The sequence below is a fragment of the Mauremys mutica genome, chromosome 13 (genome assembly GCF_020497125.1).
Source record: "Mauremys mutica isolate MM-2020 ecotype Southern chromosome 13, ASM2049712v1, whole genome shotgun sequence".
Classification (NCBI taxonomy): Eukaryota; Metazoa; Chordata; order Testudines; family Geoemydidae; genus Mauremys; species Mauremys mutica.
This window is the reverse complement of record NC_059084.1, coordinates 38,709,339-38,733,529: the sequence shown is the minus strand read 5'-3', so window position 1 is coordinate 38,733,529 and position 24,191 is coordinate 38,709,339. Positions and strand designations below refer to the sequence as shown.

Genomic DNA, 24,191 nt, shown 5'->3' with positions numbered 1-24,191 from the left:
GCTGTCATTTTCAGAATGGCCTATGGAAGATTGGTAACCAACTTCTATTGGCAGATCAGTGCCTAATTTCTTTAGGCTACTTTGAATAACCTAGCCTAGATCTCAACAGAATTATGAAGATCACCTACAATGTTAACTGCACTTATTAATGATCTCTTTGACTGTGCCTTTCTTCTTCCCCAGCAGCACTCAGGATTTCACAATACTGGGCCTGAAAAAATTCCTGTGAAGTTAGAGGAAGGAAGTTTTAAAAGGGACTTTTATCTATGAGGCACTTATTGTCCAGCTGTGTTGGAAGTCTCTTGGCATGGTTGCAAAATGAAATGTGGACATTAAATGTTGGCTCCTTAGACGTTTCTAAGATCTTCAATTTCCCTCCCAGTCTTTCCTCCACACACATAATAACATCTCCTCCCGACTAGCTTTATCTGCACAGAGACACTTCCAGAAAAACAGTATCAGAGAGGTAGCCGTGTTAGTCTGGTTCTGTAGAAGCAGCAAAGAATCCTGTGGCACCTTATAGACTAACAGACTTTTTGCAGCATGAGCTTTTGTGGGTGAATACCCACTTCTTCGGATGCAAGCCAGAAAAACAGGATACTCAGGAAAAGCATTGTGCATGACCAAAAATATGCCAGGTTGTAGGGAGAGTAAAACATGTGTGGAGACGTGTTGGAACTGAGCCCCTCTTCTCAATCTGAAATATCATTGCACTGCCTAGCCTCTTATATTGAAACTAATCCTTGACCAAATATGAAATCTGGTTGAGATTTTCAAAGGAGCCTAAGGGACTTAGGCACCTATATCCAACTGTGATTTAGGTTCTTAGTTCCCTTCACTTCTGTTGGGAATCCCAGCCTTCCTGGTTGCCAGATACCAAAGCTATTGATCCCATCGCTTGGGCTCAAGAAAATCTGTTCTACCATGTGTAAGAAAGAGCAAACTTCAGAACATCTGAAACCAGGCAGAGCAGGACAGTGGTTTGTGTAATGGACACACATGCACATGGGCGTGTGTATACACATCAATTAATGTAAATGTCATAAACAGATCGTTAAGGGTTAAAGTCTCTTTTATCTGTAAAGGGTTAACAAGCTCAGTAACCTGATGAACACCTGACCAGAGGACCAATCAAGGGACAGGATAATTTCAAATCTCTGTGGAGGGAAGGCTTTGTCTGTGTCCTTTGTTTGAATTGCTGTGCTCTCTTTGGATCTAAGAGAGGCCAGACATGTCTCCAAGTTCTCCTGGAGTATTTCCTACTATCCAGTATAGTGAGTATTAGAAAGGCGAATTAATCTTCTAATTAATTTCTGCATTTGCAACTGTGTGGTTGCTGGAGAAATATCTTTATTCCTGTTTGCTGTTACTTTGATTATTCTGAGGAGGAGGGAGGGGGAAGTCTCTCCAGGTTTATAAGTCAGACCCTGTGATATTTTCCATCCTGGTATTACAGAGATAGTGTACTTTCTTTCTTTCTTTAATAAAATCTTTTCTTTTTTAGAACTTGATTGATTTCTTCCTTTGTTTGGATTTTCAGGGCAAGGGAAGGGGGAAAAGGGAATCCCTCTTTGTTTGATTCAAGGAGTTTGAATCAAGGTATCTCTCCCAAGGACAAGGGGAGGGGGAAGAAGGTGTGGGGAAATGGATTATTTCCCTTTGTGCTGAGATTCAAGGTGTTTGGATCTGTGTTCCCCAGGAAAAGTTTTTGGAGGAACAGGGAGTGTGTCAGACACTTAAAACTTGACTGGTGGCAGCGAGAACCAGATCTAAACTAGGATTTTAGTTTAGAGGAGTCCATGCAGGTCCCCATCTTGTGAACGCTAAAGTTCAAAGTGGGGAATAAACCTATGACAGTAAACGTTCTGGCATAGTCTCTGTAACCATTGGGTTTATTCATCACAATGTATTGTCCACGTCTGGTTCCCAGAAGTGAGCATGCCCATCAGTAAGTTCTCTGAGGAACCCTGTCCCACACCGACCTGAATTATACTGGTGTTCTTGGGGAAGAATAAGTCTATGCACGTCTTATTGCAAAACCTTGTGGGAGACTGTTATTTCCCGTCTAATTCAAAGAGTTTGATAAGTACAATCAAATCCCGAAACTTTTAACTCAACCCATCACCATTATGGACAATTTTGTGTCTCCAAAGCTTTGTTCTTAGCAATGCCTGGTGTGACTTGAGTTGTTTTTCCCAAATGTTATTCCATTTGGTGAAACAGCCTAATGAGTCTCTGGGGAGGGGGAATGATTCACATCACGATGAAGTTTAGTTTATCTTTCTGTGCGATGATGGTCCATTATAACTCCCAGCCCTTTACGGATAGACATCCTTTATTTCACAGACTAGCTGCCCATTACTCATCCTTGACACATACTGCCACTTAGTGGTCACCTCACAGAATAAATCTCTGTTTCTGTTTCATATTAGGCCCATTTATCAACCTTCCCTTTTGTTCCCCATTAAAACATTATGAGCTACATTTTCCAGTAGTGTAAAATAAGTTTGCTCCATTAAAGATAATGGACCGGATTGTCATCTGATTTTAATTGATGCAGCTCCATTGGACTCAGTGGGTCACATTGTCCTCTGGTGTAAAAAGATGTAGCTCCATTGGATCAGTGGGACAGACCCCAACTGCTGGGAATCAGCCATAGCTCCACTGGAGTCAATGGCCCAGATCCACAGCTGTGGGAAATTGGTGCAGCCCCCCTGAAATTAACAGAGCTGTATCAGCTTACTAGAAGTGAGAATCTAGCCCTGTAGCTGCTCCTTTCTTATCCCTTCTTTTCTGCAACCACCTAGAAGCCTTTATATAGTATGGCTGCCCTTTTGCAACCCCAGAGGTTCTGCTGACATCCTGTCCCCATTATGCAATGTAGCTGCTCCTTTCTCATTGCATATCAATCATCCAGTATAGTGTACGTGCAAAGTTCTCATCAGTGACCCCATTCAGCCATGCAACAGCATTTATACAGTATCACTGCTCTGTTCTCTTTCCTTCCCAGCCAGAGGCAGCAGGGTGTGGTGGATCGGACACTGGAAATGTGGATTAGTGTCCTCACTCTGCAGGTATCTGCTGTGAGGTCTGGGAAAATTACCTCACTTCTCTGTGTCTTGGTTTCTCTCCCCACTGTTTTTTTACCTTTGTCTGTTTAAAATGTAAGGCCACTGAGTCAGGATCATCTCATAGTGTGTGTTCAAGCCCTGGTGAGCACCATAAGGCTGTGATCTTGGATAGGGCATGAAATCACAGCTGTTATATACTGTGACAGGGTCAGGTCAGATGGCTACAAGAGAGTGGTCAAAGGTAGATACATTAGTTCCAGGTTAAGCAGGTCCCTTTTCCCTGGGTTAGATAACAGGGATTATTGAACACTCAGCAACTTTCTAGAACTAATTAAGGCAGGCAGGCTAATTAGGACACCTGTAGCCAACTGGGAAGCTGCTAGAATTAATTAAGGCTAATCAGGACACCTGGTTTAAAAAGGCTCTCACTCCAGTTAGTGAGGTGTGTGTAAGGAGCTGGGAGTGAGAGGACATGCGCTGGAGGACTGAGGAGCACAAGCACTAACAGACATCAGGAGGAAGGTCCTGTGCTGAGGACAAGAAGGTGTTGGGAGGAGGCCATGGGGAAGTAGCTCAGGGAATTTTAGCTATTGCACAGCAGTTCCAGAAGGCACTCTAGACAGCTGCAGTCCATAAGGCCCTGGGCTGGAACCCGGGGTAGAGGGCGGGCCTGGGTTCCCCCCCAAACCTCCCAACTCCCGATCCAACACAGGAGGTTCCACCAGAGGGGAAGGTGTCTCGGCTGTTCCCCAACCCACATGGTGGATCAGCAGAAACTACAGGGATTGTTCTTACTCTTTTTTCCCTATGCTGGCCAGTGATGAGGTTATCTGAGTGAATGGCAGATTTGAGCCATGAAAGTGGCCAAACTGAGGGCTACTGTGAATCTCTGAGGTGAGCAAAATCCACCAATAAGTGCAGGACCCACCAAGGTAGAGGAGGAACTTTATCACAATATGTAAATACTACTTGTAATTGTCCCCTTTGGCCTATTGCTCTCCCAAAGGTGGAGAAAAGTGGAAGGGACTATATCTGGTGTTCTCCATCCTGAAGCTAGTGAGGTTGGATCACAAACAGGGACCCCGTAGGGAAAAACAGTAATATTTAATCTCATAGCTATGGTCAGGGCCACCCGGGGGGGGGGCGAGAGGGGCAATTTGCCCCAGGCCCTGGGCCCCACAGGGGCCCCCACGAGAGTTTTTCGGGGCCCCTGGAGCAGGGTCCTTCACTCGCTCCGGGGGGCCCGGAAAACTCTTGCAGGGCTGGGCCCAGGAGCTTCTTCCGCTCCCGGTCTTTGCCGGTGGGGGGTCCTTCCGCTCCGGGGCGGAAGGACCCCGCACTGGCGAGTTACCGCCGAAGCGGGACCCGCTGCCAAAGTTCAGCTCGGTCTTCGGCGGTAATTCGGCAGCGGGGGGCCCTTCCATTCAGGGACCCGCCGCCGAAGTGCCCCGAAGATCCGCGGTGGGGGCCCCCCGCCGCCGAATTACTGCCGAAGACCGGGCTGCACTTCGGCGGCGGGTCCCGCTTTGGCGGTAATTCGGCGGCAGGGGGCCCTTCCGTTCAGGGACCCGAAGCAGAAGTGCCCCGAAGACCCACGGTGGGGGCCCCCCGCCGCCGAATTACTGCCGAAGACCGGGCTGCACTTTGGCGGTGGGTCCCGCTTCAGCGGTAATTCGGAGGCGGGGGGGGCCCCGCCGCAGGTCTTCAGGGTACTTCGGCGGCGGGTCCCGGAACGGAAGGGCCCCCTGCCGCCGAAGACCCCAGGCCCCCAGAATCCTCTGGGTGGCCCTGGCTATGGTTACAGATTGAGCTGGAATACACTTGAATCTCTATTCTAGTTTGATTCTTTTTTAATACTGCTTGGTGGAATAAACTTTTCTAGTCATTCCCCACAACTTCTCTGTCACTGTCTGAACACCACTGAGGTCCACTGCAAGTATTGTTTTTCTTTGCAAGTGTGTTTTTAGTAGCACAAAGTGAGATTTATAGGCAGAAACTCCCAGATAGCACAGCCCTATGTGTTAAGTAATTTTATTTTACGTTTGCATGAATTTCCTTAAACTGGGACTAAAGGAAATGAATATATGGGAGTGAAAGAAGAACAAAAATTTAGAACTGGTTAAATCTTGTTATTAGGATGGGGAAATATGCTGGGAAATGGCCAGTGGGAGCTGTGATCGGCCGAACCTGGAGATGCGGCAGGTAAACAAACTGGCCTGGCCCGTCAGGGGCTTTCCCTGAACAAGCAGCATCCCAAGTTTGGGAAACACTGCCCTAGGGTTAACCACCAGCAAACATGTTAAAAGGTGGTGTTAACCTCCACATTTAAACACTGTGCTATCAAATAACAAACCAATATTCCAAGTCTAGACATGCAGCTAGATTGATCAATTTCACACAGCCTTATGCTCCTTACATATGCCCGTCTGATCAGCCAAAATGCCTTTCTCACAGGTGACTCATTGATATCTTATTGCCAGCATCTGGTGAAATCCTAGCCCCATTGAAGGGAACGGGAGCTTTGCCATTGACTTAGGAACATAGTGTGACACTGCAGCCCATATTCATCATAGTGGTATTGTTGCCGGCTCAAAGAGCCTGAGGCGGAGCAACAGCAGGGTTCGTTGCCCGGTGTGCGTAGTACTAATTGACACACCAGGGTGGAGAAGCAAAACCAGGTTTATTTGAGCCCAAATAAGGTGCCAGGGAGAAAAAGCATTCTCAAATCCTGCACACCCGCGCGCAGGCGGGGTCCCAGCATTTATACCCCACTTGTTTGTGTAAGCCTTTTGTTTGGTTTTCCCCCTCACCCCTCCCTTCCCAACAGCAGTTACTTTAAACATTACATTTCAGCGTGTTAGAAAAGTTCCCATTCGCATGCTTATCTCTGGCCTTCACAGCACAAACGCATACAGATTTTCCTTCCCCCTCTCCCCCTCCTCCCCGCCGCTTCTGCTGTTTTAAACTCCTGCATTTGCAAGCTGAGGCAGCTGATAGTTACATATTTTGCTTGCAGTCTGTTAGCATCTTAGGCTGGTTAAAGTTCACAGCATGGAAGACCTCTGGTTCACTCAGGCCTACAGTCACAACTTTGGTTTACTTAGGCCTAGTGACACCAACAATTCCCCCCTTTGAGAATACTCAACAAACTTTTGGCGAGTTTTCTCAAACTTTAAAAACAAAAAGCAATGACGCAAGCTCTGCAAAAATATTTACAACTGTTCTTTTGAGCTTAGTCACCCCCAACCCAAGAATGAACGCATGGACAAAAGAGTGGAATGTTTATTTAACAACTAAGGGATTGGGGCACTGACTATAAATCAGGTAGGTATACCAAGTGGTTTAATTTCCCAGATGTCTCGGTGAATAATTCAGTCCCATATGCATGCTCCCCATGGACCCAGCAGGATTCGGTATGTGGGAGCCCACACCCACCCTAACCAGTCCATATGCTTGGAAGGAGCACTGTGAACGTCCACACTTCCATCCAGAAAGTGTCCAAGTATGTCTCCATGACCACAGATCAGATGGTACTCCTGATGTGTCTGTAAGGGCAGTGGGCCAAGTCTGGTGCTTAAGATCACTCGGAATGGCCATCAGCTGGTCATTCAGGAAATCCTGAATTTCTAAACATACTAGATCCCACTGCAATGCCTTCCCAGCCTCAGTGATATTCAATACCATCTCTGTCAGTAACTTCTGGGTCATAGAACTAAGGGTGGAAATGACATGTAACTCACCAACTCCAGCCTGTACTTAAGATAGCTGAGTTTCAAAAATAAGGCTAGTAGTCTTTTCTAGTTGGCCCAATTTCTTATCATATTCTTGGCTTTTAAGATATTGGCCCTAGCCCACAGGGATCTGCTTAATTTCCTTTCTTTCCAGAGAAAATAACCCAGGCCTTCTGTTGTGCTAATCTAATGGCAGCCCCTTGTGAGCAATCTGGGTATGTAGAAGTGATTTGAAACCCTGATAAGGGCAATGTCATTTAAAATCCAATTAGGGAGGGCAATACATACTGAAGGATTTATCCAAAACACAGGGCACAGCCTGTAGATTAAACCCCAAAATCCAATTAATACCACATTCCCAAGCATGGGTCCCATAAATTTCTTCCTGCCAGTGTTTGTTTCTTTGTTTCTTTGTTTCTTCACCAGGGTCAGTTCTCAATGTCCTTTTAGTCAGGAATTCCTGGACTTTGGCAATGTCAGTGGAGTGAGTGTTTCTTCTTCTTTCCCAAAACAATTGTGGTTTAGCATCCTACAGGGGAGAGGTTGCCAGCACATATCACCCTGTAATGGCTTTGCTTTTTCTAGAAAAGTCTAAAGGCACAGTTGGTCTGTCAGTGGACAAGGGAGAGGTTGCTAGTACGTCACCTTGTCCTTTTTCCCTGCTGTCCAGAAGCACAGTAGAGCTAGAAGAAAGAATAGGCTAATCATCAATAGGAAAATTCTTCTGATGTGGAGGGGTCTTTTTGCAGTGAGAATCCTGGGTCCAGGCAGTCAGTCTTTGGCATTTCACAGCAGTGTTGGTAGACAGCAGGACTTGGAAAGGGCCTTTCCAGCGTGGAGCCAAGGCAGTCTTTCGTTGATGGATCTTTATGTAGACCCAGTCGCCTGGTTCCAAGGAGTGGCAGGGCTGCTAGGATCTTTGGGTTGTTTCTTCTTTACCTGTGAGGAAAGAAACCTAACACATTGCATTAGTGTCTTTGCAGATTTTACAAATTTTATAGCTGCATGGGCAAATTTAAGTCCCCCCCTTTTTCTGGTTTTTAGCCAAGTAATGGCTCTTATACTTATCAGTGCCAAAGGAAGGGCATCTGGCCACTTTAAGTTTGTCTCAGCACAAATCTTGGCCAGTTTATTTTTAGCATGTTAGCTATTCTTTTTCTCAGTTAACTCGTTCTCTTCTTTTTCCTTCTTGGCCTTTTAACCTACAAAGGAAACTTTTACTCTTTACTTATACACCTTTTGTTAACAATGAATACATATACATTGCTGTTATACAGTACATTAGTCTTATTATTTAATGTATGCCACATATACCCTTTTACTAAAATAACCTTATTACAGAACTTTGGAACAACAAACCAGGATAAGCACACCCACTTTGAGAAGCTCACTTAATATAACCTCTAGTCCAATAGTTTCCCACAATCCCCAGCCCTTGCTTTTAAAGACTGTTGGTATGCAAATTTTAATAACAATTTGTACTTAAAAGATTTGGCCAATGTAGTTTCTTTCCCAAACACTTTGTATTCTAAGTTGAACAGAACCAGTATCAGCATTTCAATCCAACCCTTCCGCTTGATTTCAAATCAGACCATCCCATGAAAATATTAAACCCATCAATTCTGGCCACAAGACAAACACCACAAGACAGAACATAGAACACAAAACATAATTTTTACTCTGTTAGTAAATGCATGGTATGTTGAATGCTGTTCAGCTGGCATTAGTTTTCTTTGATTATCTGAAAGACAAAAACAGATCTACCCCTTCTGGGCAGTCAATCATTACTTAAAATATACAAATACTCTTGTTGATTTTAGGCAAAACAGGAGAATTACCCCATATTTTCTTTGCCTGAATTTATTTACAAACATTTCAAAGACACCAAAAACTTTTCTCTTTAGCATTTTTACAAAGTTCAACTGCTGTTCCCTCCAGCAACTACAGAGTTAACTTTTCACCTTCCCTTAAAAATCACTTGCTTTTCCCTTAAATCACTTGCTTGCCTTTCAACAGCCACTTACCAATTCAAATCACCATTCCAAATATCCTTCTGAGTATTTGAAATTCTCATGCTTATATTCACTTGCTCCTTCTTTCCACTACACCCTCAAAAGTTTCCAACCTGTTCTCCAATCTCTCTGTCTATTGCCTGCCCGCCTGGGCCCGATCCTGCTTTTCTCGCTGAACCGTCCCTTTCATGGATACCAACTTGTTCCACTACCAGTTTAGCTAGGAGGCTGGGCTTCTCAACTTGCCCCCACCCTTCTGGTCTTTTCCCTAAAACATTTTTACTTACAAGACTACCCGAGTCCTCCCTAGTAAGGCTTGCCACCTGGGCAAAAATACATGGCCATTGGGTAAAGGCCATTTACTTAACACACAATCCAAACCCCTTTAGGGGGTCTATCCAGAGACCCACCCATTTGTCTGCTGACACTTAAACAGAACAGAAAATTACACAGAGAGCAGAGAAAATTACAGTCTAAGCCAGATTTTTCCTACTTCTATTACATTGTCTGTTACAGGGGGCGGGACAGAAAGATCTCAATACAACCTCAGAGCTTCATCGCACCCATGGTTTCCACCCTGAGGAATTACAAACGAGAAGTTCAGTTCCGCCCACACACCTAACGCCCAAATGAACAGAGCAGAAAAACAACAGTAACCGGTTAAACAGAATAGAACCAGAACCAGATAGTGCACCAAAACCAGATAGTGTTTCCTTATTCTATTAGGGCTCACCTTTAATCATACAATCCTTATCATATAACACCAACAATACCAAATAAAGCAAACATAAAATGACAAGGGTAAAACAGATAGATGGTGTAAATTCTGCAGGGCTCCCCCATTCTTAATTGCTCACCAAACTGACAAATTTCTGTTACCAATTTATCCCTCATGTCAGGTGATCAAACTGACACTGCAGGACGGTGGGGGGGTGGATAGAGAAAGCACACCATATAACCAAATTTTAAAGCTTCATTAAAAATAAAAAAACAACAATGGAGAGTGTTGGGAACACTCCCGCATCACTCAGGAAAAATATGAATGCCCCAAGCCTTAAGCAACTTTAATACTCACACATGTCTAGACTGGCCACGTCTGTGTATAATGGTCAGAGAAGGGGGAATAGGTGGACGGGAGATTATCCTGTATACAGCTTGTCCAGAATTTCCAACATGCTTCCGCTCTTGGGAGGGCTGTTCTTTTACACCCTGTACTCTCCTGTGGCGTCTCTTTCAGAGATTCCAGTTCAGGTCAGCTGCCTGTCCGGCTTCGGGGTTGCAAAAACTGTTGGATCTCACTGAACCGTTAAGCTTTGCAAATGCAATCTCAGTTCTGTAACTTGTATTGCCTTTGGTTTGCCTCTGTCTCTATTTTTCCACAACCAGCTGGGGCTGAAAGCAGTTTTTCTTTGCACTTAGCATAGTCTGTGCTGGTTCTTGACCTTGAACACAAAGCAACTTTTCATCTCTGGGACAAGCTGAATTTCAAATTAACCCGTTCCTAGACAAATTGCTCACACTGTGTCAGAGGCTTTTCTTTGGTGATTAAAAGCTCCTCTGAGATATATGATCTTATCTAGATTGAAGATACCTTCTAATGGGCACTGTTTAGATGGATTTTCACGCTTGTGAAGATTCCAATTCTCTAAATACCTGCAGGTTTTAGGACCACAATGTACGTACATGTACTATGCTGGGGTACCCTTAGGGGGTGAGGTAGAATGTTTAGACTGTCCCTTACCCATTTTCCACTTACATACACAGAGAGGGTGCCCTGTCCGCGCTAGCGGCTCATAAACTAAGGATCTCTCCCTACAGGGCACTCACACAGGAGAGACTAACGGGGATGACCATGACTCTCCTACACCTCCCTTCAGCAAAGAGCGTCGGCTAGTCTCTGGGAGACACGGTGCCGCGTACTCTGATTGCATCCAGTGAGATGATCACACTGTCAGTAGCCCACACGGAAAGGAAGGGGGGGAGGGAAGATGGGTTCACACATTCCTAGACCCAGGCAGCTTCCTCGCCGGACGATGCCAGGCCGAGTCAGCCCACCGTGGGTCGGATCTCCTAAAGATCCACTAGTTACCGGGCTTGCGTTAGAATATTCCTGATCATGAGCATTTGCTTCACAGGGTATTCTGGGCGTCTTCCGGTAAAACAAACAAACAAACAAACACACACACACACACACACACACACACCCATTATTTCCTATTACCACGATGCATCTTATCTTGCTGCACAGTCAATAAATTCAGATGGCATGAGCCCAACAGAGACAGACATTCCCACGGACAGTCCTCCTCCCAGTGCAGCTCTGGGGCATATGATGGGGGATTTTTACAAGAGCTCTCTATACAAACAGCTTCAGAAGCTACCCATTCGCTGACAAAACAGAAGTAATTGAAGGATCGTGTTGTAATTAAGTGATCCTTCTGGTGGCCACCTTTCCTGGCTCTCTAACTGATACTGAGGCCAGTCTACTGTACAAAATCTTTTCAGTTTACTTTTAGCCAATGGATCTGATTCAAACACTTTCCAATTCGTCAGAATGCATTCTAAGGGTGTACACCGTGCCCTACCTATACTCTGTACCTGCCCCATACCACGGGCTTGCCCTTGACCCGCTATAGGACGCTCTGTCGTCTAGTGGGAATTACAACGGCTGGGCGTCCCCAGCCTCAGGCAAAAGTCCACACCACTGGACTGTTCCTGCCTTATCCACAGGACCGGTTCCTCACCGTCGCCCACAGCTGCTTCTCCACTATCTGAGTGTGTTGCACCGTTGTGTCCTTCAAGGTCAGCCTGACGCGTCTCTGCCGAGGCCCCCGGTAAAGGCACCGGTGCGCGCTGGGCGTCGGCTGTGACCATCGTCCACCGGCCATTGGAGGAGTCCGGGCAAGGCACAATTTTGCCTTGAGCCCACCCAGGGAAGCCAAAACTGTTGCCGGCTCAAAGAGCCTGAGGCGGAGCAACAGCAGGTTCGTTGCCCGGTGTGCGTCGCACTAATTATCACACCAGGGTGGAGAAGCAAAACCAGGTTTATTTGAGCCCAAATAAGGTGCCAGGGAGAAAAAGCATTTTCAAATCCTGCACACCCGCGCGCAGGCGGGGTCCCAGCATTTATACCCCACTTGTTTGTGTAAGCCTTTTGTTTGGTTTTCCCCCTCACCCCTCCCTTCCCAACAGCAGTTACTTTAAACATTACATTTCAGCGTGTTAGAAAAGTTCCCATTCGCATGCTTATCTCTGGCCTTCACAGCACAAACGCATACAGATTTTCCTTCCCCCTCTCCCCCTCCTCCCCGCCGCTTCTGCTGTTTTAAACTCCTGCATCTGCAAGCTGAGACAGCTGATAGTTACATATTTTGCTTGCAGTCTGTTAGCATCTTAGGCTGGTTAAAGTTCACAGCGTGGAAGACCTCTGGTTCACTCAGGCCTGCAGTCACAACTTTGGTTTACTTAGGCCTAGTGACACCAACAGTATGATTATGATATGATTATGACATAATGATGATGCATCTTGCACAAGATACCTTGTGAGGTGTCTACAGAAAAGTTATGATTTGCTGAATATAATTATTCTATTTGTATGCATGTATCATTTTTTTATCTGGAGTTATGAATATTGACTATGTAGCTGTATTTCAAATATGCTTACTCTGGGTAGCACCCACAAATAGCCTTTTGGGTACAACAATGCAGAAGCTAGACAGTGCTGATGGCTCATCAGCACAGACAGTGGAAGAGATTAGCCTGCCTGTAAACATTTCAGCCAGCCTGTAAGTAATGGCTACTATGACTCAGCAAGGCATGCAAGGGCATGTGACCAGACCACATGATACTGCACTCTATTTTGGTATCTGCATTTTTCCACAAATTGGGCTAGAAACTCAGCTTGGAACAAAGGGTTCCTGCCATATGGAAAGACTATATAAGGTGGGAAGTGACATCATGATTTGTCTTTGTCACGGAGTCACTGGGGCAATGCTTTGGAACTACTCTGTTTGAAGCCAGCCTGGACTCTGGGGAAGCATGCTGTTGTGTATTTGGTTGTCATGGTTTTTGTTCCTATGGCAACTGAATTAGATTATTAGGGGATAGCCCAGCTGGTTTCAGCTGGTTGGGTGAGCTCTGTGTCTGTAAATAAAATGGTAGTTTTGTTAGCTGTCTGCTGTCTGGCCTCAAGTGATTTCTTCCTAAACCGGCTGCCCCCAAGGATATAACAAGTGGCGACGAGGGTGGGATTCCGGTGCTGCTCCAGTAACAGAAGGAAGTAGAAGTCAAGGTAAAGAACAAACAAACATAAAAGCTGCTTGTTTGCACTGACTGTGAAAGTGAAACTAAAAATCATGGCTACTCTGACCAGGCCACTGGAACCTTTTGATGAGAATATAGAGCAGTGGCATATGTATACTGAGCGTTTTGAGATTTTTGTTATTGCAAATTACATTACAGAAGCGAAGAAGGTGCCAATATTCTTAAGTGTTGTAGGGGCTAAAACCTACTCCCTGCTACGCAGCTTACTACACCCTTTTAAGCCAGCGACTAAATCTTACAGTGACATTGTGGAAATCCTGGGGTCCCATTTTTCCCCAAAACCACTGGTAATTGCTGAAAGATATAGGTTCCACAAAAGAGACCAAAAGGAAGATGAAACAGTTGTACAATTTGTAGCAATTTTAAAAAAGCTAGCAGAACACTGTGAATTTAAGGAGATATTAAATGATGCCGTGTGTGACAGGTTAGTGTGTGGCCTCTGCAGTGAAGCTATACAGAAGCGCCTACTGACAGAGGCTCAGCTTACCTTACAGAAGGCTGTTGATATTGCTGTCTCCATGGAACTGGCTACAAGGGAGGTGCAATACATCAGTGCATCCCCTAGGGTGCAAAAAGTGTCACAAGAACCGACCCACAAAACTGTGCAGAGTCAAGAATGTTACCACTGTGGTAAGCCGGGTCACCAGGCATCAGAATGCTGGTGTAAGGACCTGGTGTGTCGACACTGTGGCAAAAAGGGACACCTTGAGTGTTCCTGTAAACAAAAGAAAAGGAGGCCTGTGGTCTGGCCGACAAAAAGAGGAACCCTGCATACCCTAGAGCAGACCCAGGATGATCAAAGTGACACCTCATCGCAAGAGGAAGTGCCACTGCATGTTTTGTCTTTGGCAATGGGCTCACATGAATACTGTGTAACCCCGGTGTTGGATGGCAAACCTATACACATGGAACTGGACACCGGTGCAGCCGTCTCGCTGGTCTCCGAGACTGTGTATAAAGAAAAGCTACAGCATCTTCCGCTTAAGGCAACAAAAACTGTTCTGAAGACGTATACGGGAGAAGCTGTGCCCATGTTGGGCACTATTGATGTTAAGGTGGAGCTCAATGGACAGGCTGCTAAATTGCCACTGTTTGTGGTGAGAAGTAACTACCCAGCCTTAATGGGTAGGTGTTGGCTTGGGAAGATTCAGCTGAACTGGGCAGAAGTGCACCGGATGACTAAAGAAGAAACCAGTCTAACCCCTATACTAAGGAAACATGCTGCTGGTTTTGGAGATGATTTGGGAAGTATGAAGGGAATCACTGTGACATTGAACATTAAACCTGACAGTCCACCAAAATATCTGAAAGCCCGAACTGTGCCATATGCCATCAGTCCGAAAGTCGAAGCAGACCTGGAGCGCCTGGTCACCAATGGAGTCCTAATACCAGTTACCCATAGCTCATGGGCCACGCCTATCGTTCCAATAGTGAAGAAAGATGGTTCTCTCCGGATTTGCGGTGATTTTAAAGTCACTGTCAACCCAGTGTTGTGTGCAGAGCAATACCCGCTTCCCCGCATCGATGACCTCTTCGCAGGCCTGGCTGGGGGACAAAAGTTCAGTAAGATTGATCTGAGTCAAGCATATTTACAGATGCACATCGATGAAAAGTCCCAAGAGCTGTTGACTATTGTGACTCATAAGGGGCTTTATCGATACTGTCGCCTACCCTTCGGAATAACGTCTGCACTTTGATCCATCCTTACCCCTGCAATTGATGATGCATCTTGCACAAGATACCTTGTGAGGTGTCTACAGAAAAGTTATGATTTGCTGAATATAATTATTCTATTTGTATGCATGTATCATTTTTGTATCTGGAGTTATGAATATTGACTATGTAGCTGTATTTCAAATATGCTTACTCTGGGTAGCACCCACAAATAGCCTGCAATTGGCCTGCGATGCCTCCCCTTATGGAGTGGGAGCAGTCGTGTCACCTATTATGCCTTCGGGAGAAGAGAGACCTATTGCTTTTGCTTCACGCACTCTAAGCAAAGCAGAAACTAACTACGCCCAAATCGAACGTGAGGCATTAGGAATTGTTTTTGGAATTCGGAAGTTTCATCAGTTCCTGTTTGGGCGAAAGTTTACTCTTCTCACAGACTATCGACCTCTGATGTCAATTTTTGGACCCTACACAGGCATTCCCCCATTAGCTGCTAGTCGTATGCAACGTTGGGCATTGTTACTTTCAGCACACACATATGAAATCAAATATCGGAAATCCACTTTGCACGGCAATACAGATGGCCTCTCAAGGTTGCCTTTGCCGGTCAAACATCAAGATAGTGCCCAAAAGGAAATCTTCTACTTTGAACAGGTAGAGAATACACCCATCACTGCTACTCAGATAAAGAAGGCAACTCGCGTTGACCCATTATTGTCCCAAGTTATGGACCTGGTGATGCATGGAAAATCTCAACAAACCTCTCTGGTCTCACCTGACCTTGTTACCTACATGTCCAGGAGGATGGAGTTATCAGTCCAATCTGGTGGTTTGTTGTGGGGGAGACGTGTCATTATTCCACCACCATTGAGATCACAGATGTTAGAACAGCTACATTCCGGTCACTGTGGAATAGTGCGCATGAAGGAAATTGCACGAAGCTATTTTTGGTGGCCTGGATTGGACAGTGCTATTGAAGAGAAGGCAAAAGCTTGTATGTCATGTCAGGGTGTGAGGAATGCACCCCAGTGGGCACCCCTACACCCATGGGACTGGCCTGAAAACCCGTGGCAACGTATTCACATTGACTTTGCTGGCCCCCTTGAAGGAAGCATGTACTTGGTGGCAGTAGATGCCCATTCTAAATGGCCAGAAGTCTCTATAATGCAGTCCACTACTGCAGAGAGTACTATTCAAAAACTACGAGGACTCTTTAGTCGTTTTGGTCTGCCAGAACAATTTATGAGCGACAACGGACCGCAGTTCGTCTCTCAGGAGTTTCAAAATTTTATGAAGGCAAATGGAATACACCACATCATGTCAGCACCATATCATCCATCCACCAACGGATTAGCTGAAAGATTTGTGCAGACAATGAAACACGCTTTGAAATCAGCAAGGGGACAACACTCCATTCAAAAGCGTCTGGATACTTTCTTACTTTCCTACAGAAACACACCTCATGCTACGACCAAGGCATCTCCAGCCTTTCTAATGATGGGACGACAGCTGCGCACTTGCTTTGATCTGCTGAAACCTTCTGAACCCCGACAAATTGTGCAACATCAGCAGCAAAATCAAGTTATCAGACGGGCACCCAGAGCAAAAGAGTGAACCTTTAGCCCGGGACAGCCAGTTTTGGCTCGGAATTATACTTCCAGAGCTAAATGGGTCCCAGCCACAATCATCAATCCGGACTGCAGAGACTCTTACCTGGCGGCAACATGTAGATCAGCTGTTGCCAGGTCATGCCAGTCCTCAGGACACATCTGCAGTTGAGTGGTCTGACGTCACCACTTCTGGTGAGACACCAAATCACAAATCACCTGTTTTTGACTGTTCTCCTCCATTACTGCCAGCAGCTGAGATACCCCTTTGCCCAGCACGAGCTGATACCACCTCCTCACCTGTTCATGCTGCGGACCCTGATCCCATGGTACTTTCGGGTGCAACAACACCAGAAGTTCACTGTAATACACCTAGAGACAGAAGGCCTCCTCATCGGCTGGATCTTTAGCTAGGGCGAACCCACGGTTATGGGACAAAATAATCCCCAGGGTTTAGCCGGGAATGGAGGCAGTCTACCCTCCTTCTCTAGTCTAGTGTGTGTTTTATTTAGGGGATGTTCATATTAGGGGGGGGAGGAATATGTTGTGTATTTGGTTGTCATGGTTTTTGTTCCTATGGCAACTGAGTTAGATTATTAGGGGATAGCCCAGCCGGTTTCGGCCGGTTGGGTGAGCTCTGTGTCTGTAAATAAAATGGTAGTTTTGTTAGCTGTCTGCTGTCTGGCCTCAGGTGATTTCTTCCTAAACCGTCTGCCCCCAAGGATATAACACATGCCTCCTCTCTCTGAGTATACTGTCTCCAGGGCAAGAAGCCTACTCCACCCCAGGGGTGACAACTTGTCACTCACAGGACTGGAAGGATCTCCTGAGTGATCAAGTCCGTTCTTCTGCTAGCAGTGGCGACTCTGTCCCATAATCCCATTCATAAATTTATCAAGCTCCATGTCAAAATGAGTTAAGTTGTTTACCCTGTCACTCCTGTTGGAAGGCTGTTCCAGAAACTCCCTCCTCTGATGGTTAGACACCTTCTTCTGAGGGCTTGTCTACACGGACAATCAGTTCACGGCAAGCTGGGATGTGAATCTACTCTGCACTAGCCTGCCATGGAGTAACTGTCCATGTTGGCCCAGCTGACATGCACTAACTGTTTATTAATGCACTTTGATCTGGTGCCATTTCCAAAAGGACTAGATCAAAGCATAATAATGAACTGTTAATGCACATCAGCAGGTTCCATGTGGTCAGTGGAATAGATTCACACCCCAGCCTGCCTCAATCTATGTGTTCATGTAGACAATGCACGTCCTAAATTGCACACTAAATTTATTCACAGCCAATTTGTCCACATTTGTTCCTGTGTTGATGAAGTGGCCTTTTATCACCCATCCAGTCATAGGGAGGAAAGGAACAGGGTGGGGAAGGGAGACTGCAACAGGGTTCAAAAAAGAAGAAGATAAGTTCATGGAGGATAGGTCCATCAGTAGCTATTAGCCAGGATGGGCAGGGATGCAAAACTATGAATGTCTGTCTCTAGCCTCTGTTCGCCAGAATCTGGGAATGGGCCACAGGGGATGGATCACTTGATGATCACCTATTGTGTTCATTCCCTCTGAAGCACCTGGCACTGGCCACTGTTGGAAGACAGGATTCTGGGCTCAATGGACTATTGGTCTAACCCAATGTGCCCATTCTTATGTTTTTATTACAACATTGCATATGAGTCAAGAATGTGATGCAGTTGTGAAAAAGGTTAATGTCATTCTGGGGGGTATTGACAGGAATGTTGTATGTAAGACACAGGAGAAATTCTCCCACTCTGCTTGTCACTGGTGAGGCCTCACCTGGAATACTAGGTCCAACTCTGGGCACAGGAAGGATGCAGACACACTAGAGAGAGTCCAGAGGAGAGCAACAAAAATGATAAAAGGTTCGCAAATCTGACCTCTGAGTAAAGGTTTTAAAAAAAGGGCATATGTAGTTTTGAGAGAAGAAGACTAAAGGGGGAAGTGATCACAATCTTCAAATATGTTGAGGGCTGTTATAAAGAGGATGGGGAACCATTGTTCTCCATGTCCACTGAAGGTAGGACAAGAAGTAATGGGCTTAATCTGAAGGAAGATTTAGGTTAGATATTAGGGAAAACTTCCTAACTCTCAGGGTAGCTAAGCTCTGGAATGGGTTCCAAGGAAGGTTATGGAATACCCATCAGAGGAGGTTATTAAGACCAAGTTGTACAACCACCTGGTCTAGCATTACTTGGTCCTGCATCCACGCAGGGCTGAACTTGATGACTTCTCAAGGGCCCTTCCAGCTTGACATTTCTGGCATGTTCACTCGGGCAACATGCATGAGGTTGGAGGTGGAGGCAGGGTCAAAAAATAAGGAATAGTACCTATCAGCAAAGCTTGGTGCAGGAGTTAAAGGGACAACAGAGCCTAAGACAGAATCAGCTGAGACCCAATCAAGTCACTATATGCTGCTGTCTACTGTTTTTTTGGAAAACATCTGCAGCTTTCTCTTCTGTTGTTACACCTTGCAGCCATATAGCGGGCACAAGTGGAAATTCATAAATGAACCTCTTTCGACATCTAGTGCCCATTATACAGTATAGCCAACCCTCCCCCATCCATCACCCTCTGCTGCCCCCTAGTGCCCATTATACAGTACAGCCAACCCTCCCCCATCCATCACCCTCTGCTGCCCCCTAGTGCCCATTATACAGTACAGCCAACCCTCCCCCATCCATCACCCTCTGCTGTCCCCCAGTGCCCATTATACTGTGTAGTCACCACTTCCAATGCCATTGTCTCTTATCCTAACTAATGCTATTATACATATACTACTACTACCTAGCTCTTATCTTCCCCTGTGTTAGTTGCCTTCCCAAAGCATCAAGTATTTCCCTATATTTCATTTAATTCTAATTGTATTTTTTAAACTGTTCCTAACTCTTTGAACTCACATGTTGTTAGTGAATTGGACACAGTTGCAGGCATATCGTTATCATCATTTTCACCAATAAAAATACTAATATTGCTTCAATTTATTCAGCTGACCATCACGTTTTCTTTATTTTTCTTTTTCTGAAGGCAAAAGGCATTTGCAATCATTCTATGAATAATTTTCATAATACAGGCAAACCTGGAGAAAATGCACAGCAGATAGTTCAGAGAAAAATACAGGATGTCTCAGCAATGCAAGCAAGCAACCATTAAAATGCAAACTAAACATTGAAACTTAATTTGAAGCCCATAATATCTCTCCTTTATCTTTTTTCAATTATGAAATAGATAGTGACAAAGGAGGTTTTGATATCTTGGAGGTAATTTATGCAGTTCACATTTTTTTAATCTCTAAGGCACAAATTTGAATGAACTGTTGCTTGTTTCTTTTCATGACAAGCTCATATGCCACGCTGAGGGGCATGAAAAAAATATAAACAAATGAACAAAAGAAAAGAAAAAAAAGAAACCTAAACACACAGCAAATAGTTCCATTGGAAGACATTTAGGACAATCTGAACATCTCAGAAGCAAAATTCCCACTGAAAGTCACATAGGCTGTGTCTACACTACAGAGATTATGCCAGCATAGCTTTGTTGGCATAGCTAAAATGACATAACCCCATAGTGTAGATGCAGCCTATACCGATGGAAGGGGTTTTTCCATTGCTGTAGGAACACCATGTCCCAAAACAAAGTCAGCTATGTTGATGGAAGCATTTTTTCAGTGGGCAAAGCTGTATCTATGCTGGGGGTTAGGTCAGCATGGTCCTCTCAGTCAGGGGCATGTTTTTTTCACATCCCGGCCCGCGTAGCTATGTCAACGTAACTTTGAAGTGCAGACCAAGCCTTGGGCACTTTTAAATATCTCACCCATACTGCACAAGTTTAAAGCAGAGGAAGGTTCCATTCATAAATAAGCCAAGGTCACATTTACTTACCCTTGGAGGGGAATGTAACCTACCTCCTGCTTGTGTGGAAGAGGGTTCTAAGGGACAGACTTTCAAGGTGTCTGAGCAGCTAAAGGTGCAGTTAGGTCCCTAGCTGGACTTGTAAAGTTCCTATGCAGGTTACATGTATAACTTACATGGACGTCAATAGGAGTTGGGCACTTAACCTCTTTGGAAAACCCCACTTGGCTCTTGTCTGCATCTTAGGCAACCAAATACCTTAGAACATCCAGTGTTTGGCTCCTAAGGCAACCATGGCAGGAGGGAACAGCCTGGGTTTGTTTGAAGGCTTGTTCGTGGAGTGAGCAATGTAGGATGAATTTCTACAACTAACCACAAGCTGGTTTAAGGACAGGAGAAAGACAAGGAGGAAGGCAAAAGGGAAAATAACCTGGGGGTGGAAGAAATTGGATGAGAAAAAGAGGAACGGAGAGAAAGGGAATGGGATGGAGGGATGCTGACAGAGCAGCGGAAGGTGGTGGAGAAAGGAGGGAGCAAGGGAAGAAGGGATTGTGCAATGCCTGATGAGAACGAAGAATAAAGAAAAGAAAAAGAGCATGGGGGGAGGGGGTGTTAAGAGACGTATACACAAGCTGCAAACAGGTCCCCAACAGCAGTAACAAGAATCAGTCCTAAACCTGCATAAGAGTTTGAACAGTCAGAACATTTGTATTGTGTTCATTTTACTTCTCTTGTTCTCCAGTTAGTTCCAGGCTACCTGGACTCTGCCTCAGTAAATCAGGTCAAATTATCTCCATTTCACTGCCAGTGAAACAAAATTAGCTCAATTTGTGTGATAGCATGTGAAAGGCACCAATTTACTGGCCGCTTTCCTCAGTGCCTCCTTCACCTCTTTGTTCCTCAGGCTGTAGATGAGGGGGTTGGCCAGGGGGGTCACAACTGTGTAGCCGACAGAGAGCGCTGTGTGAAAGGCCCTCAGCTGGTTGGTTTTTGGCAACATATAAACAATCATTAGGGTCAAATAGAAAATAGTAACGATGATGAGGTGGGAGGAGCAGGTGGAAAAGGCCTTTTGCCTCCCGGTGATTGAAGGGATTCTCAGAATGGTGGCGATGATAAAAATATATGATATCACAGTCAGCAGAAATGGTGGCAGAGTAAATACACAGGCCAGGATGGAATCCAGGAGTACAACAAGGTGGTTTTCGCTGCAGGAGAGTTTTATGATTGGAGTGAAATCACAAAAGAAATGGTCAATTTCATTGGGGCCACAGAAAATTAGCTGTGACATCAAATATATTACTGTGCTACAAGCCAGTGACCCCAGTATCCAAGACCCAGCTGCTAGCTGGAGGATAAACCTTCTGTTCATAACAGGTACATAATGCAGGGGTTTACATATTGCTAAATACCGATCATAAGACATCGCTGCTAGGAGGTAACATTCTGTAGCTGCCAAAGAACAAAAGAAATAAAATTGAGCAATGCAGCCCCTAACAGAAATGGTTCTGTCCCCAGTCAGGAAACTGGCCAGCATCTTGGGCAGGATGGTGGAGGTGTAGCAGGTCTCCAAGCAGGACAAGTTCCCCAGGAAGAAGTACATGGGGGTGTGAAGGTGCTGATCAGTCACAACTAGCACAACAATGAGGATGTTTCCAGCCACAGTTACAATGTAGATCACTAGAAACAGCAGGAAGAGAAGAATTTGCAGCTCAGGGAGATCCCCAAATCCCAGAAGGATGAATTCCGTGACAGACGATTGATTTCTCCATTTTGTGCCTGCCATGTCACTTATCTAGGGAAAATCAAACAAGCGTTGGTGTATTTTGGGAGACAGCTAAAGCAAATATCATCACATTTTCACAGATTATGAGCAATTAATTCAATATCAGGTTTCAAACTAGCTTTAGTGATGGAGGCACCCAAACTGAATTGGATTTGGGTGCTTGCCCCCAATGGGCTCTTAAAAATCTCAGTATACATTTAACATAATGTTTAAATGTCTTCTCTGGAGAGTTAGTCAAATAAAAACTGGATGGAGAATGCAGCCTGAGAAGATACATCAAAATGTGTTGATTTTTTTTTTTGTCATCAGGTTAAACAGAATGTCAATCTCTGAAAACCTTGCAAATGCCACAGGAGATTGGATGAGGTGCCCAAAAACCACTATGATGATGGTTATATGGATAGACAGTGAAAAGTGAATCATGATTTTGAGTATCAGAGGGGTAGCCGTGTTAGTCTGGTTCTGTAAAAGCAGCAAAGAATCCTGTGGCACCTTATAGACTAACAGACGTTTTGCAGCATGAGCTTTCGTGGGTGAATACCCACTTCTTCAGATGCCTTGATTTTGAGTGCCTTATATTTTCAGTATAAAACTTTAGGCAGCAAAATCACTAATCAAAATCTTGGTGCCACAGATGGATAGACAGATAGATTAGATGGAGAGAGAGAGAGAGAGAGAGAGAGTATTGTTCAGCTTCTATGTAGGTAGTTAAGCTGATAGATGACTCTTCATTCATATATTTTCTATCACACTTTCTGACATACCAGATCAGAACAATGTGATTTTATTCTAGTCTAGTCAACATCTTTCTACTTTATTATTGACAGACAGTTACAGTATTTGGGATTTTAGGGGAAAGACATAGTAAACAAATAAAATTACCTCTGGCAAATTATTGATTACTCTCAGTCAATCACAGAATCATCCCAGTGATCCAAATATTCAAAAAGGAATGAAGTGTGAAAACCTACATTATTATCTCAACTGCCAAAGCAGAAAATATTTTTATTGATCAAACGTTCACCCTGTGTGACAGAGAAGCTGACATCTGTCAACAAATGGTATTTAATATAGAGAAAATGATGGAGAAAACTGAGTTAGAGGGTATATCTGGGTTAAAAAAAATCTGTTTCATAGATATTTATCTTAAACTTATTGAGGTAGGAAAGGGAGGATACATCCTATCCTAGACAGATACTTGCATGTGGAGCTACTCAGATGGGAGAGGATGCATTTATTAGCAATGAGCTGTCCTACGTGACAATGTCCTAAGGAAAGGGACAGAAGCCTCACCGCTGAAATATTTTAAAGATACACTTGAGAAAAGTATGACAAATACAGTAAAGTCATAATTAACAAATACTAATACATTCTTCCTTAAAAATCCCACAGTTGTCATTACCAAAGCACTTAGCCAACATTATCTCACTAAACTTCCCCCCACTGCTTTGAAGTAGGTTCCCACACTGAGGGCTAAAATCCTGCTTGGAGCAGAGATGATGGACCAGGTGACCAGGCAGGTCTTCCCTGTCTCCAATTCTGATCATGACAATAAGATTGCAAAGGACCTGTTTTACCTCTAAGGCAGTTCAGTTACCAGCTGGACTCTCTGACATGACTGCTTCACTCAGCATTAAGAGGCCGGGTTCTGGACTCCACACACCATTGTCCATCTCTCTTCTTGTGCTTCACTCCTGAAAGTAACATCATCTGCATGTCCTCTGGTTGACCTGCCCTGCTTTGTGTGATGCACTCCGCATTGAGTCCAGCAGCACCAAAAAGTGATCATCTCTCCTGGTTCATTATTTATCCTTTCTGGGAGAAGGGAAAATCTCTCTTGACAATTCTGCTGATGGGAATATTAATTACTGAGAAGGAAAAAAAAGTTATTTTTATATGGGACAAGAAGAACGAAATTAGTACTGCAGTGAAATATCTAATTCCAATGAGAGATGGATAGTACATTCCCACAAACGGTACGTAAGGTATGTCAATTGAGTTTGCAATGCACAGCTATCTATCTGCCCTAAGTACTTATGGCCCCATTACAGCAACATTTGAGTTCCTCACCATTTTTAATGTATTTATCCCTCTAACACCCCTGCAATGTAGGGAT

The 24,191-nt window shown here is 44.7% G+C and overlaps 1 protein-coding gene across 1 annotated transcript; it reads right to left on the bottom strand.

The window, feature by feature from the left end:
* Positions 1-21,112: 21,112 nt before the first annotated feature.
* Positions 21,113-23,855, bottom strand: LOC123348375 (olfactory receptor 6B1-like). The gene is made up of 2 exons (XM_044985895.1): positions 23,653-23,855; positions 21,113-22,084 (listed from the first exon to the last, which is right to left on the bottom strand). Exon 2 carries the CDS (start codon positions 22,073-22,075, stop codon positions 21,113-21,115), a length of 963 nt encoding a protein of 320 aa, XP_044841830.1. The 5' UTR covers positions 22,076-22,084; positions 23,653-23,855.
* Positions 23,856-24,191: the final 336 nt, after the last annotated feature.

Excerpts from the sequence above, each read along its gene's own strand:
- LOC123348375 (XM_044985895.1), bottom strand. The coding sequence starts at position 22,075 with ATGGCAGGCACAAAATGGAGAAATCAATCGTCTGTCACGGAATTCATC.